We start from the raw sequence: 16,500 nt of genomic DNA, 5'->3' as shown, positions 1-16,500 counted from the left end.
GGACCTGCGGGGGCTGCAAGGTGGGTGCGGGACGGCCCCGGCTCCCGAACCCGCCGGGCGTCTTCCTTCCGGGGGAATGAGTGGCCGGACGGGTGCTTGTGTTCGGGGGGAGCAGAGGAAAAGGGGAAACGAGATTAACGTGAAAACATAAATAACCGTAAGGGGGTTTGGGCCTCGCTGCCGCGGGGCGATGCGGCTGGTCCGGAGTTGTGTGCTGGCTCGGCCCAGAGGTATGTTTATCCATACGTACTCGGAGTTCTTTCTCTACAAAACACAGAAGGGGAATTGTGGGGATTGCGAGACGTTTGTGTAAAAACGGGTTTCTATTTTTACCGAGTACCGTTATTTTAAACCTTTCTCTGCAGAGATGGCTGGTTCTGTATGAGGTACACGTTTCTGTCTGGAGAGCTTTAATACTCTTACCAAGTTTTCGGTTGTTTTGCAGTTGGCCCGAAGCTTTTCCAGTATGTCATAAAAGTCATTGTGCAGGCAATGCAACTACTGTACACAATGCTGAAGATAGATCAGCCATCCTATATTCTTCTTCAGGTAAGTTTTGTGTTGGGACTAATTTGAATAAAAATAGACAGTATTACATTACAGGCCATTTTTAGCAGTCTCAGACATTGTTCTAATTATTTGGGAGCTAAAACAGGCCTAATCAATGGTGTAAACCTATGTTAAACTATTTTTTTGGCTCTAAACTTTGATTTTTCTGTTAATAACTCATGATTGTTCTTCCTGTTAATTGTTGAGGTTTTGAACTTCATTGGCATGGATAGTAGTAAAGAATAAATTTTAACATAAATGTTTCTGTGTTTATTGGAGGAGAATTTTGATACTGGTCCAACAGTAAAATTTGAAGTGCCTAGCAATCTACAAAATTGTCTCTGCTCATTAAGATTCTTTAAAGCGATGTAATTTCAATCATTTGATTTTCTTTTTCTGGTAGTTGCTTAGAGTTTGTCACTTGACCACAGTCTTATGCTATGTTTACCTGTTTTATTTATTAAACAGAATCCTCCAGGCTTACCTAGTATAGCTGTTGCCTGGGTAGCCTGTCTTTTTTGGAGAAGCAAACTGATAATTGATTGGCACAACTATGGATACACTATAATGAGTCTGAGTCATGGAAGAAATCACCCGCTAGTACAAATTGCAAAATGGTTTGTACAGTAATTTCTTCTCCTCTTTACAAATTACGTGCCTTTGCAGAATTCAGAAGAATGGAAACCAGCGGGGAGCATATAATTAGCGAAGGGCTGTTTCCATGAAGGATTTTTGGATTTTGCTGTGTTAAACTGCGTTCTGTTTCAGAAAGCACATTCTGTAGAACACCTTTGTTAAACATGTAGGAAGGCGTCTGATGGAGTAAGCGGGTTGCTTTTATGCACATATGCAAACTTTGATCTTGTTATTAGAATTTCTTTATATGTACTGGCTTTTTTTTTTTTTTTTTAATTTTCTAATGCTGCATTATGCTCCCAACTCATCTTTAAAGGTCTGTTTCTTCCTGAGTCTAATTGGTTATATGTAGCTAAAGGCTTTAAAGGCATTTGAGTGTGGTGGTCTTAGAGGATAAGGGAGTCCTTTTGTATCCCTTCTCATAAACTGATCCTACTTCAATATAAGGAGTCAATGAATAGTTGGTAATTAAATTTCAGTTACTGGGGACTGTTTGGCTTATTCTGGTTTTGTTTTGCTTTTAATTAGCATGGGCACTGGTGGGCAGTTACTGTTTGTTTAATGCGATTGCCTGCCTGTGATTTCTAACTAAGATATAATTTTTGTCAGGTACGAAAAGCTTTTTGGGCGCTTGTCTGACTATAACTTGTGTGTCACTAATGCAATGAAAGAAGATCTATGGGTGAATTGCAACATAAAGTAAGTCAAATACCTCTAACAAATTAGTACGTGCGTAAGTGAAGTAAAATGTAAGAACATATCCCTGATGATCCTGGATTCAGAAGACTCTTACAAAAGCAACTTTCCCGAGCCCATCCATCACTACTGAAACATGTTAGCTCAGTTTTGTACTGAGTGTCTTCATTACCTTTCATAATTAGTGCCCCATTGACTAAATGGTAGCAGTCCAGGTGTTACGGAGTTGTGCTACAAAGCTGCCTATAGAATGAGGCAGACATCACTGTTTTTTTTTAGCAATTAGTCTGCCCTGCAAATTTTTCTTCTGCAGTCAGAGGGCTTTAAGATCAAAATTGCTCTGGAAAGGTTATGAGGTAAGTTTAAAAATCAGGACGGGGACGTCTGCAGTTTTTATGGTTGCATTACACCCCTTGAATATGCACGTAAGGAAGGGGTCTTTCGTTACAGGATTACTATCTACACCTTGGTGTATTCCAGCAACCTTCAGGAATACTGAAAGTTGTAAGAGTCAAGAATTTAATTATTTTGCTGTGTTGCTTTACTGATTTGCTTTCTGCATTACATTGTTGTAGCCTGTCACTGTACTATATACATTTTGTTACATCTGTTTTTTTATTTAACTTGTGAATTTATTTCATTACAGGGCAGTAACGCTGTATGACAAGCCAGCTTCTTATTTTAAGGAAACACCATTAGAACTTCAACATCATTTGTACATGAAACTTGCCAAAGACTATGAGCCTTTTAAGCCACGGTATGTGTAAGTAAGTAAAGCATGCAGTTACAGTCCTTAACCTAATCACATAAAGTTATTGCATCAGAAATACTTTTGCATGGGGTCACAAGTCGCTGAACATCAGCAGGCAGAGTGACCTCTGCATCCTCTTAGCCAACAGCTGATGCTGTGCCAGTTAGCTTAATTCTCACTGGAGAGGCCAGAATGAGTAAAGTCATTGAATTGTGATAGCACAATGCTTGGTGTGTGAAATAATGGAAGTGTTTTATTTTTAAAGAAGTTTGTGTAAGTACTGAGGCAATCTGTAATAGAATATTTCTAGGGTGGAACTCAGCAGTTGTCTGGTTCCCACTGAACTAGATGACAGTGGTTGGGTACTTCATTAGTAGCATCCCTTCCTTTCACTTACTGTGGAGAGCGTTCAAGATCTTGGTGTTAAACCAAGATCTGTCTATCTGCAGGATGTCTCCTATAGTAGATTTAACAGGGCGTTACTTTACCAAGCTAATGCTTGAAAGAGAAGTGAAAGCCATAGTGTATAGCAGTCACCATAGAATGTATCGGTTCTGGGTTTAATTTAATAAATGTACTGTTGGCCTCCATGCTCTACTCTATGAGACAAGCTGGAAAGAGAGGCTATTTTCTCAACTTGTTAAGAAAAACACTTTGTTAGAAGATGGAATTGTGCCTAGAGCAGTAGTGTCACTAGGCTCTTGGTAGTGATAGGATGAAAAACGGTCTTTCAGATATGATCAAATATCTCTCTGCAGCTCAGTACTGTAACAACTGTATTTCCAGAGAAATTGAGCAGCAAACCTGAAATAAAGCATTTGGAAATTTATTCCAGTTAAGCATAGTAGTTCATTCTGTGTTTGTTGGCTGTTGTTTGTGTAGTCCATACTCAGAAAATTCTGTTTCCGTAGTACAGAGTCTGTCAGTTTGAATGCTGAGAGGTCTGCCTTTACAGAAATGGATCCAAAAAATGGACACGTGATAAAAACCAGGGGACGGCCAGCTCTTCTAGTCAGCAGCACAAGCTGGACAGGTTTGGAAACAAATAGTTTTATTTTAAATTTTTAACCTCAATTTAACAAAAGATAAAACTAGGGCTGTTTATACTTCCTCATGCTTGACACGCTGTAGAGGCATGTTTACATAATCAGTGGTGAAGTCAACATTTTTCCTTTGTTTGGCTGGAAGAATTTGAAGACAAGTTGTGTATGATACACCTCAGTGGCTAAAAATGAATTATTTTTTAAGTTGTATTTTATAATAGAGCTATAGTGTAGAGGCTCAGCTTGAAGAATGATTAAAAGAGATTTCCTACTTTTTTTAACTTTCATTCTAGGCATACTGTCTTGCATGGTGGTGTAAAATAGCTTACGAAACTAAAATATTTACTTCTTTATTTCTGATAATGTGTGTTAGATAATTTTCTCACTTTTTTTTTTTCTCTGTATGAAGAATGGACAGAGTGGAAACGAATCCATTGCTAGTAACTGTGGGCAGAGTTGTCTATACCTTTGAATTGACAGGGCAATTTCTGCACTTAATTCTCTAGCTTTAGAAACCTGAAAATTTTAACTTGATAGTTGTGAGGATGTGCAGTGTTTGTAGCTTGTTTGTCTGCTGTGTTGCCAATAAGGGGAGCAAATAAGCACTGTATATGGTTATAGACTTCTATTTACAAAAATAGTTACAGCAGATTTTTAATAGGAAAAGCATGGTCCATACTTAAGTCATGTAGGTGAAGGTGAGGAGAATCTTGGTTGTTGTTATTTAAAGACAGTAAGTCATTATAAGTGATAGAAATACGAATGTCATTAATAAAGCCTTCTCTTTCAGAGGATGAAGACTTTTCAGTCCTTTTAAAAGCTTTAGAAGGTGGGTATGAAGGAATTAATCTCACCTATTCAGAGGGGGGTGGTTGTATTCTGGACAGTTCTGAAGGGTTTCGCTAAAGAGCAATGCTTCCATATTCAGGTGAAAATGCAGGTGTATTTGATTAACTAGCAGTGGTTTTAAGAGTAGCTGAAATACGGAAGTGCAACATCTGGATTCAATTAGAGTAATTGTCAGGGAGAATTATATTTCTAAGTAGCTTGCAAATTGACATTTTATTTTCTAAGCTATTGCATATGCTTTCCATAGGCATCTGCTAATAGGAAAGAAGAGAATATGCATTGCCTTACTTTGTAGGCTTTTTTTTTTTAGGTTTCTAAATTGATACATTGAAACAGCTGATACGGTGTAGTCTGAACAAATGGTTTATGAATAGTCATTTGAAACAGACCATAATTCACTTCTGTAGAAGTTTGTCAATCTTAACGATGCTAAATTTACTACTATTTTACTAATTATACGCTTGTAAAGAAATTACTTGAAGTAGGAAGCTAAGCGATTAACACACTGTGACTGTTCTTAAACTAAGCATCCATATATTTGTCGATGCTAAACAGTTTGGTTTTTTTTTTCTTCTCCAGCTTATGAGCGGTATATCAATGAAGGAGTCAAACTTCCATCTTTAGTATGTGTGATAACAGGTAATAGTTTATTTGCGCTACAGTTCTTTCGGTGCTAATACAGAAGACTTCATTTTCACTTTTGTTCTGTGCTGACTCTTCTGTTGATGGTGAAGAGAGAGGAGGGACTGTTGTCTTTGGTTATAAGAGTAGTGATTTATAGTTACAGCCATATAATCATGGCACATGTTTAAAGAGGAGAAGCTCTCTGCCTCCCTATCTAGTACAGCTGTGCATTACTCCATGTTCAAAAGAATTTAAGCTGAACATTGAGATGATGCTGCAAAAGAAACATAAAATCTGATGTTTGGAGTGTTAAACAGAAGGGTTTCTATGTAGTGCTGGAAAAGAGGACCGTTAAACGAGGTTTTGCCAAAAAGTTCTGTAGAGAGAATGAATGCTGTTTGGTTACCTTTCTCATTAAGAGCAAACTAAAACTTAGTGTGATTCTGAAGGGCCAGTTGTGCTGATGAAATGAGTCATTAGTTATTTGATTTAGATTGGATATTAGGAAAAACGTCTTCACCAAAAGGGTTGTCAAGCACTGGAACAGGCTGCTCAGGAAAGCAATTGAGTCACCATCCCTGGAGGTATTTAAAAGGTGTGCAGATGTGGTGCTTAGGGTCATGCTTTAATGGTGGACTCAGCAGTGTTAGGTTGGACTTGGTGATCTTAAAGGTCTTTTCTAACCTAAATTATTCTATGATTTTATATTAATGTCAGACTCTTCTAAATAGGGAGTAAGAGAGAAGCCTACGTTCACATTTCTTTCAAGGGGACTTAGTCTTTTACATGTCTGTGTGGTACCCTTTTTGATGTACCTGCACTGTACAGTAAGATGCACAGAACACAGTTTTCAGTCATCTTGATTAAAAAAAAAAAAAAAATCTATTACAGGGGTTTTTTCGTGTTTTAAACAGGTAAAGGACCTCTAAAAGACTACTACAACGGACTGATAAATGAGCTGCACTTTAAACATATCCAGATCTGTACACCGTGGCTTGAAGCTGAGGATTACCCACTTTTGCTTGGTAAATAGTGGGTTATGAAATAGGCTTGAGAATGTGTGAAAAACAGCTTAGCACAGTGGCAGAGAGCTGATACAGATTTTGCACAGAAGCTGGTAGAATATAGTAAGTGAATGAAGTTACTGGTTAGTGACGATATATTTGTGGTTTTGACTCATGCTGGCAAAATTGCTAAATTTCTCTAGCTACAGTTTTTCACTGTTATCCCAAGAAGTAGGCATAGTACCTGTGTTAGCCTGTTCTTTTTACTCATCGTTTCTTCTAACTGTGTTGAAATACAGCGTGCTTGTGCATGTTCCAGTTTACTTTCAGGGTCACTTCAGTAAATGAAATCATAAAGTTTTTGGCTGAGCAACTGAAAGTAGCTGAAATTCTAAATTATCATGTCCTTGGAACAGTATTCCCTCAGCATGTTCATTGTATTAGCATAAAGTGTGAGTAAGCTTAATAAAGTAGTAAATACATAATTCAACTTGATCTACATTCTGCAGGGTTGGAGCCTGCCAGTTTATGTGGCTGTAAAACACTGTGTTTATTTGGTACTTTTAAACTAATGAATATAATGTCTATAAAGTCAGGCTGTAATTTCTCTGTTTGCAAATCACTTGAACTGGAAGAGGTCGCTAGTGAGCCGTGCAGCGTATCCTGTCCGGGTTGTGATGGAGTTCTCCTGTGCACTTACCCATTCTTAGCAGATTAAGAGGCAGAAAGGCTGTTTTAATTAAGATACGTGAAATTTTGAAATTTCCTTGAATTTAATATGCACTCCTCTGGTATGTTTCTAAAGCCTGACTAATTTTAGTCACAAAATATGTTGTGCCTTTTTTTTTTTTCCCCAAATGCTTGAAATTGAGTCAGTCTGGATGGTATGGAATGTAGCTTATATTTAGCTTGCGTCACCGAAAGTAGTACATAAATAGAAAGGTTTACACAGTACGTAAATAGAAAGGTAAGACTAGAAGAGCTGCTTTTGGCGAATTCAGACTCTTGCCTGTTTTGTTTGCTTTTCAGGCTCGGCAGACCTGGGGGTGTGTCTCCATAAATCGTCTAGTGGTTTGGATTTACCCATGAAGGTGGTCGATATGTTTGGCTGTTGTTTACCTGTGTGCGCAATATATTTTGCATGGTAAGAGCTTGCTTATTCTGATACAGTTTAAGTGGATCCTATAAAACAGTATTCTTAAAAAGCAAGAGTCCAGCAGCTACTGCATGTATCAACTGAGATTCCAGTACTGTACCATAATAACTTTTTTTTTATTCGGTAAGTTAGAAATTGAGGTGGATTTATTTTGAGTGAAAAAACTTAACACTAGTTTCTGCAAAGTTGGGAGTATTTAATGCAACCACTTCCCTTAAAAATACTTACCCTGTAATGCTTTGTTCCATACTTAATTTCAAGAAGGCTTCCTTCTGTATAGACGTGTCTCTGTTCTGTGGAGGGGTGAGTGAATGCATAGTCAGTCTTAGAATTTATGGTCCTTTGAGGAAACAGTAGCTTTTACAAAGAAAGGTAAATTCTCTGTGAAGATCTCATGAACTGGATCCTGCACAGATTTTCCTTGTGTGTTAGTTGTAAAGTAGATTATTGCCCTGATTCTGAATATACGTCCAGGTGAGTGGCACAAAGACAGAGTACTTTTGTACTGTAATGGTAGATTTAAACAGTCTGACATAGAAGGGAAAAACAATCTTTAAATTTAAACATTTAAAACTGTCTTCTTCATTCCATTTTGTCATGTATGAAGCTGATATCTAGCCATGCAGCACGAGCTATTCAGATGTCACTATGCAACTTTTTAAACGTATATGTCCCTCTCGCTGCTATTTGTCTCACGTTTTCTTCTATGACTTTCATTCACAGTTTACATGAACTTGTGAAACACAATGAAAATGGTCTGATATTCAGGGACTCAGCCGAACTTGCAGAGCAACTAAAGGTAAAGGCTTGACTGATTTTTCTTTCCCACTAGCTCTAGCTGCAAAGGTGCTACCACGTGAGCCACCATTCCATATCTGACTATTATCTGTGTATTTTGCATTCTTAGAAGATACTGCTTTGCCTGGTGGATGTTGTTAGCCTCGCTTCTGTTTGAATGCGAATTTGATGCTAGCAAGAACATTTTAAATACTGTCATCGTTCACTATTTTACAGGGCCAGACCAGGGATAATGTCTTTTACTGCAGCACTGTAGTTCAGGGTTAATGTTGGGGAGGCTAGAAGGAGCCTGAAATGTAATATGATGGTATTTTTCCGTGTTTTTCCTTTTTAACTTCTAGATCCTTTTTGAGGGATTTCCTACACTGGAAGGCAAACTTCACAGCTTCAGAAAAAACCTTCGTGCATCCATGCAGCTGTGCTGGGATGAGAGTTGGGACCAGACTGTTCTTCCTTTGCTTGGGCAGAATGAGTGACTTTGTGGGGGAGGAGGGTGTCAAAAAAGCTAATGCATTCCTGGGGCTGCGTAGATTTGATAAATAGTGAATAAACACTTTGTCTATAGTTGCAGTTTTTAACTACTTCATCTTGGAACAAGTGTTCAGACACACCTCTTCCTTTTACAATCTGAGCTCCTCACATGAGTCAGAAGAGTGCTGAAGGTGCAGCCGAGGCTATTGGTTGTGTGCTAACAGTGTAAGTCTTGAGGGAAGACATGGTTCCGGTGCTGAAGAGCTTGAGCCTTGCCATCTGGACTGCCTTTCCTTCCTTACCACTTGGGGTGAATCTTTAGAAAGTGGGAGGGAGGGTTAGTTACTCTAGGAAATAACTCAGTATGTGCAAAATCTGTTACCTGTGCTGCTTAAAGGTCACTCTTTGGTGAAGATACTTGAATACATAGCTGAACTATTACCAGTCGTACCTGTTGTACAGTAAGCAGTACAGTCACAGTAGGCGATTTGGGTATGTTTTCTTGCGAATGGGAGATGCCTTTTCTTTGAATTGTTTTATTTGAGCTGAGAATACAGTGGGGTGTTTATTTTTTCAATCAGTTCATATTCTTCACTAGTCTTCCCTAGACAAATGCAGAATATTCTCTTGTATGACTTTATTGAGATGCAACCATTTTGTTTCAAAGTTGTTGTCCTTTTTACAGTGTGCGTGCAAGAGTGTGAAAGCACAGCCACTGGTATATGACAGCTTTATTGAACACTTAGAGGAAAATAGACTTCTCAGTGAGTGTTGTCCTTGTACGCTGAAGTGAAGGTGCCCGTTTACCTTGAGAAAGAACATGGAATTTCTCCCTTTTTTGAACAGATGAATAGAAAAGGAAAAAATAAAAACAAACGCTATTATTGAAGTATGTATAACCTAATAAAAGGGCACTTCACTGTCTTGAGTGCTCGCTCAGGTATACCCTTCATCTTTTTACTGTTAATATCAGTGTTCATATGCAGACATAATGCTTACAAGATGCTTTTTTCATCACCTTTTGGATTATAAAATTGAAGGAATAAATGTGTGTGGTTTTACCATGTGATTACTGCTCGCATTGACTCTTCAGAGTTCTTCATTCAGTGGTGGTAGATGGTTACAGAGGGTTCTAGCAGCATTTTTAAACCCGCTTACTGAGAAATCATTTAATATCTGCTTTTGTCAAGCTAGACAGCCATTTGCTAATCTTGCCTTTTGCCTTCTGCACTGTGGTTAGAGTAGACACACTCTCTTGTGAAAAAAGATTGTTGACAGTGGTTTGGTTCCACTGGTGGGAAGGTGAAAATAAGAGTCCAAGTTGCTTACTGCGGGAGTTTGGCAATTTCACTAGTTTATTGGCTGAAGAATGATCCGTAAAGATTTATTTGCCAATTTTCAAATTTTTTTTTCCTACTGTTTTCAAGCAAAATCCTGTCCGGTAGTTTGTCTGATCCTGTTTAGCCATTGATGTGCACACAGAGGTAAACTAGGCACTTCTCTAATTCCACAGTAATGCTGAAAGCTTTAGAGAGGTTTCATCTTCCTGTAATAAAATTTTTAGATCCAAAATGAGCCATCTGTACAGAATTTTTGAGTGACTTGAAGAATTTTGTGTAAGGGGAGATAAAGGAGTTCCTGTTTGGGCTGCTACTCTGCATTTACTCTGTAAATAGTACCTCTGAATTCTTCCTTCTCAGGGAGAGGTAGCTAAAACCTGAAGTGGGGTTACTTCTGTATATCCAGCTTAATACTAGCAGTTGTGGCTTCCTCCAGCTTGAAGAGCAAGATGATTCTTCAAGTTACCTGTCATCCATTTTCTCTCCATTACTACAGGAGGAGGCTAAAGTATTTATTAATTTTCTTTTAAGTGGCTTTTAAACCAAGGTACAGAAAAGGAAGTCAGGAGAAAGAGCAGCATATTTATTTTCTGTTTGAGGACCAATAGTGTCTGACAGGAAAATGATAGATTATGGAAAGTTTCAAAGAAGGTGAGCTCAATTATTCCTCCTTGCAGTATATGTAGAGCATTGCTAGAGAGTACGATTCTTTTTTTGTTTTCTGGCCCATCTGAGAGGATGGCTTCCTGATAGCTAGTTGTGAAAGTGACAGTCCTTATGTGAAAGAAAGGTAAATCAAGTTCTGGTTTTTGTCATCACTGCAGAGTAAAGATGCACCTGATTGACAGCAGACTCTACTACCTCCTCTTAGAGCATCATGTAAGCTTGTGACACTATCATCTACTACATTCACTGTAGGTATTACTCATTAGTCATTTTTAAGATCACCCGTACTGCAAGTATATACAGACAAGTATAAAAAAACAGGAGACCATCACAGCTGATTTTAATATTAAAAAATATTTATTACTATGAAACATTGTTTTGCTCCCTTGTTGGTGTGAGATACTCATCCTATGAGCCTGCAGATGTGTCTCCATTATTGACAAATCAAAACACAGTTGGGGAAAAAAAAATACAGTTCAATTTTGCTGTCTTCTACAGACTCAGTGCAGTATGATTAGGGCTTTTTTTTTTTTTCTATTGCTTGAGGTTCACGGCTACTTTTCAGGGGCAGCAGCTTGCTTGCATACATAGGAAGAAATGTAATTCACTTTGACAAGGGTCGGTCATATAGTTGTATCCTCAGTGCCTCTTACACATGTTTCTAGAATTCAAGATAATTGCATTGCAAGGATGAGATAGCTCCTGTTGGTCTGAAAATTCTAATTATGTCATGTTTGCCAAGTCTATATAAATAGCTGTAGAATAGTTGCATTTGGCTGCATGTCATGGAGAAAAGTCCTGTTGCTGTGGGCTGGAATGATCTGCCATCCGATCCCAACTTTATCTGTAAAGAGAAACAATGCGAATCATATTTCTGCGTAATAAAATGAAGAGCAAAAGTTGCACGTGAAGTTGTGTAAGAAGAGGTCTTTAGCATGCTGTTAAAGCAAGCTACAGGCAAATGCTTATCAGTATGTATTTTTAAAAATCAACAGTAATGCTGCTGCTACGCACTCAGCATAATTTTGTGAAATAACCAACTGCTGTAGACCAGCTGTACAGCTAGTAGACTGCAAAAGACGGGCTTGTGAAGAGTATATGAAGAAAAATCCACAATCCCTCCTGATTTTATTTACTCTCTAGTTGTTTGGGGTATTTTTAAACTCCCAAAGAACAGTGAAGATAAAGGATTTAGGCTGCATCTTGAACATTATCACTGTGACAATGCAGCACAGATGTTTTTTCTCCAAGCTTAACCCTTTCTTAGTTTCCTATTGCCACCACACTTGGAAATCACCTCAAGCTGGCACTCTTAACAAATGCGAGTTGTGATAGGCAGGATGTAGCAAAAAGCTAAGTTCCAATCTCCTGATCAAATCCACGTGGAAAAGTTAGTGCTCTTAGGCAGGCTGCTTTTCAATCCAGCTCTAGGATAAGAATCTCACTATTGGACAACACCCACCACCAAAAAATCCTCCTGTTCAAAGAGGCCAAAACTATTGATGCACTCGATGAAAAAGGCACCTACCAAGTTCAGCCTGGAAGAGGTGATATGTGTCTGGATTACGAATTGCGGAAGCAATGTAGACCTCGGGAGGTTTTCTATCTGCTCTGCAAGTGGAGAGTTTTTGTAGCATGCCGGTCAGGGCTAAAATTATCTCTGGGTCATATATCACATCTGGAAAGCATTCAATATTTATTGAGAATTGAGTAAAAAGCAGAATGAAAACCACAAAACAAAACCAAAGTATTCACCTTGCTGAAAAATAGAATTTTTGTACTTGGGGGGTTAAAAATTCCCCAAGAGAGATAGTGGAAAATGCCTCTATTTACATGCTATGTCAAGTGGTCCTCATCTCTAATATGATAAAATTGCTAAAAATCACTACTCCTTTTTGTAATTGGACTGTCAGATACTGTGTTTAAGCCCATCTTAAGGGAGACAGCAAAAATACTGAGCGTTGTTACTCTTACAACTGTCCTTAGCAGAAAAAAACCTGCGTTGCTCACAATCTGTATTTTAAAGGCTGATTGCAAAAGACTCAATTCAAACTGCAGCAGTTTTCATCTTGAATAAATTCCTTAAGAGCAGAAATAGTGATGAAAGGTAAAACTGATCACGAAGGGGTACAAAATGTCAGCCTTGCTAATTAGCACCACGATTCTGAAATGTGTCAGTCTTGTGTTCAGGACCGGTACTAAAGAGGTGGTTGTTTACTACACAGAAACATTGAGGCATGTTGACTTAGTTACTCTTGATGTAACGTAAGCAATCAATCAGTTACTCTTGATGCAATGTAATAACGTCCTGCGGTAACTAGCAAGAGCAAACAGTAGCTAGCAATAAATCATCTTCAGTTTTGAATTGCCTTCGTGAGTCCAGCTTGGGCTGGTTTGTACGTTCTCAGAACAGTATGGGTGGCGTTGGGTAATGTACAGAGAGTGACCTCATTTTACAGGATTCACATATTTAATCACATTTCTTCACCTAAATTCTTAGGTAGTTTTTGCTTTGCAAAGCCCCAAATCAGGGAGTAAAATCCTGTAGCTACAGCTAAGAAATTTTACTATTGGTAGATTTTCCATTACTAGATTTTTATGAACTCCCTCCAGATTTATACATAGGCAAGTGCCCAAAAAAGTTATTTTCTTTAAAAATATCTGTTAGCCCTCAAAGAGAATGAAAAGACTGACATTTATGGATGAGGCTCTTCAAAGTGGCAGAGTTACCATCTTCTGTTTCTGGATTTTAAAGAAAAAAAATTATTTTTTTTGTTTAAATCCAGAAGGGAAAAATAATTTACTTTTCAGCCTTACATAAACAACTGTTGAATATCTGAAAAAGACAGAATGGTGAAATGAACTGGGAGAAGATCTGTCATACGCTTCCAGATACCATAACTGGAGTCGGGTCCTGCACACAAACACCTTTGCGTTTCTCTCTCTAACCTGCTTACTCCTGTGTGACAGGACACAGCAAGGTATAATCAGAAGCGTAAAGCACCTGCTGCAATGACGACGTCAGGTTGAAGATCCAACAGTTGCTTTTCTGTCACTGAGCCCCAGTCAAGTTCTGCAACAACTAGTTTTGGGTTTTGGTATTTCGTTGCTTCTGTCTGCTGGCCCTGGGACTCTGTCAGATGAGCAGTTTCAGACTCCAGGACAAAGCCATTCAAACGGATGTTTTCTGTCAGCTGTTTGAGAACACAGGGGTGGCAGTCACTAAATATATATGCCTTGGGATTGCAGGTTTTACAGATTGCAATTCCAGTGAAGCCGATCCCACTTCCCAGTTCCAAGACTGTCCTGAAGGGTGATGGAATAAAAGTAGTACTTATTAGGACTCTAAATTGAGTTAGGAAATAAAACCATTCTATCTAAAGGTAAAATCAGTTACAGATTGTTTCAATAATTTTTGTGTAAACCATCTACAATCTAATTTTTGTTTCAAATAACTGGTAGACTTGGTAAACACCAAAGACGCAATCATAAGCATAAAAATGAAGTACTTGAAATACTGCTTTTGCATATGGTACAAAGCATTTCCACCTCTTTTTAGACTTCTGCATCATAGTTTTCTCCATCTAAACTGGTTGTCCAGTTCTTTTCATAGCCGGTGGAGACAAACTGACACTTCAGCACAGTTCCTTTCCTTGTGAGGTTGATACTTAAAACTAACAACTTAGCTGAATCTGTCCTCAGAAGTGCTTGTTCCTCTCGACTGCTTCTGAACAAAGTCTAGACTATGAAATTCGATGTGCACACCTGCACATCAATCATCTAAAGTTAGGCGAGATGAATCCCATCATGGAGTGAAGCATGCTAGCCGAAGCTACTGGCTAGACAGTGCGGTAGCTGAAATTTAACAGCCTACTTTAGGGAGCACGTCTGACTGCATGGTGTAATGGTTTTGATCTTAAAACCTGTCTTAAAATAACGAGGTCCTCTCCTAGATTGAAGTTGGACTGTTGCAGAGCAGCCGAGAGCAGCCGTTAGCCAGTAGCAAAAGACTGTAGTCATTTCAGTTAAATGGGGGGTAAATATTGTATATTATTAAATTAACATTGCGTAGCTCGCTCACAATATGAAAGAAAATACCTTGGCTTCCCTCCCCACCCCTCCATCTGTGTTGCTGTCCTTACCTGTTACTGAAAACTGTGGAGTTCTTTATTGCCCATTCAGCGAGATGAAGAGCAGCATCCCATGTGACGAGCCCCGTGGTTCCTCCGGAGATTATCGCCACGCTCTCAGAAAGGGTAACAGATTCTCCCGTGGGCTGGAGGACCCACGCAAGAGAAGAAAGATGGATCAGCACAGACAATGGATTTTACAGTTTAGAATCGCTATCAGCACCTGGAAAAAGGTAGGATGCACTCTGGGTTTCTGGGGGGGGTTACTTTTAAAGCCACTTATTGCTCAGTTTAGATAATTAAGAGTGATTTATAACAATGCGGCATTAGTTCTTACCAGTAAGTAGTTTTTGTAACAGTGAGTAGATTCTTCTTCCTTTAAAATATCTGCCAGTGTATCATACAGTTCATCCAGGGGTTCAGCTGCTGTGGATTCATGCTGCGCGAAGGAGAGCCGGGCAGTTTCGGGTATCAAATTGCCATGAAACAGAAAACTTACACACATTAATTCCCATTTTAATACATTGTTGGCCATAATTTTTTACAGTGAATGCTATTCTTTGTTAATATAAATCATTCAGCTTGGCCCATAATGTAAAAACGGCCTATTTTCAAGAAAAACAAAAAGTTGCAACCAACATGAAAAGTAACCACTACCTTTTTGATGAGTTCGGTTAGAAAGCATCTTCTGTACTTGGTGGAAGGGGGATATTTCACACACAGCGGGTGGAGAACAGTCTAAACCAACAAAACAACAACTGCAATTGAAACCAGTTACCAAGTGAAGATTTTATGAAAGGCGGCAAAGGGCCAGAGAAAGACACGGGAGGCATTAGTTGACGCTGTGTCATGAAATTGTGATGTAATCTGTAGCTTAAAGAAGTGATGCTGAGCCAGAAAATGAAATTTGGTGACTTCTGGTCAGTTTGTTAGTTTACAGATCTGCGGCCGTATATGTGTTTTTCACTTTTCAGAAAGTAAATGGCAAAACCAAGCAGAAAGAGAGTCCAGTTAAGCTCTTATTTTGCTTTTCGCTTCTCTCTTTTTCTGTTTAGCTGCCTTATTTGCGATTTCCAGCCCACATGCAAAGTTTAAGCACCATAAAGGTGCTTAAACTCCTGTGAGGGCAGGCTGGGAGAGCTGGGGGGGCTCAGACTGGAGCAGAGAAGGCTCCAGGGAGACCTTAGTGCAGCTGCCGGGGCTGAGAGGGGCTGAGGAGAAAGATGGGGACAGACTTTTTAGCAGCGTCTAGCAACAGGACAAGGGGTAACGGCTTTGAACTAAAAGAGGGCAGATTTAGACTAGATATAAGGAAATTTTTCAGTGAGGGTGGTGAAGCCCTGGCCCAGGTTGCCCAGAGAGGTGGTGGATGCCCCATCCCTGGACACATCCCAGGTCAGGCTGGACAGGGCTCTGAGCACCCTGCTCTGGTTGAAGATGTCCCTGCTCACTGCAGGGGCTTGGACCGGATGGCCTTGAAAGGTCCCTTCCCACCCAAACCCTTCTATAAGTCTTAAGGGTCGATGCATTCCCACAGTGGCTGTGGTTTCCCAAAGGAAAACTGTGACAAAAAGTCACTTTTCTTTGTAATCATGACAAAAAAACCCAGCAATTGCTTTGGTTGCACGAGGCGTCATCGCGCGTTCGCGGCGGTACCACTGTGACACCAAGCATCCCACCTTACCTTGTGCAGAATATCCACGAGCAGGGAGGAATCCGGGGAAGTCCGGAGGTTTTGTTCAAGTTCCTAAAACAGAGGAAATAAAGCTGAGGCTTCCCCGTCCCCT

The 16,500-nt window shown here is 39.3% G+C and overlaps 2 protein-coding genes across 2 annotated transcripts; one reads left to right on the top strand and one right to left on the bottom strand.

The window, feature by feature from the left end:
* Positions 1 to 190: 190 nt before the first annotated feature.
* ALG1 (ALG1, chitobiosyldiphosphodolichol beta-mannosyltransferase) lies at positions 191 to 8,582 on the top strand. Its single transcript, XM_010293968.1, has 12 exons — positions 191 to 230; positions 428 to 549; positions 1,018 to 1,166; positions 1,795 to 1,884; positions 2,528 to 2,638; positions 3,544 to 3,665; positions 4,466 to 4,504; positions 5,104 to 5,163; positions 6,063 to 6,173; positions 7,182 to 7,296; positions 8,032 to 8,107; positions 8,448 to 8,582. Exons 1-12 carry the CDS (start codon positions 191 to 193, stop codon positions 8,580 to 8,582), a joined length of 1,170 nt encoding a protein of 389 aa, XP_010292270.1.
* A 2,744-nt stretch (positions 8,583 to 11,326) lies between these two features.
* On the bottom strand, positions 11,327 to 16,460 carry FAM86A (family with sequence similarity 86, member A; the record flags this gene model as incomplete). The annotated part of the gene is made up of 7 exons (XM_010293967.1): positions 11,327 to 11,427; positions 12,112 to 12,261; positions 13,588 to 13,889; positions 14,726 to 14,859; positions 15,051 to 15,152; positions 15,371 to 15,451; positions 16,398 to 16,460. Coding segments are annotated over 7 exons (933 nt in total), but the record flags the coding sequence as incomplete, so codon positions are not given.
* Between the last annotated feature and the right edge of the window lie 40 nt (positions 16,461 to 16,500).

Source organism: Phaethon lepturus, unplaced genomic scaffold (genome assembly GCF_000687285.1).
Source record: "Phaethon lepturus isolate BGI_N335 unplaced genomic scaffold, ASM68728v1 scaffold13279, whole genome shotgun sequence".
Lineage (NCBI taxonomy): Eukaryota > Metazoa > Chordata > Aves > Phaethontiformes > Phaethontidae > Phaethon > Phaethon lepturus.
This window is presented reverse-complemented; position numbering and strand designations above follow the sequence as displayed.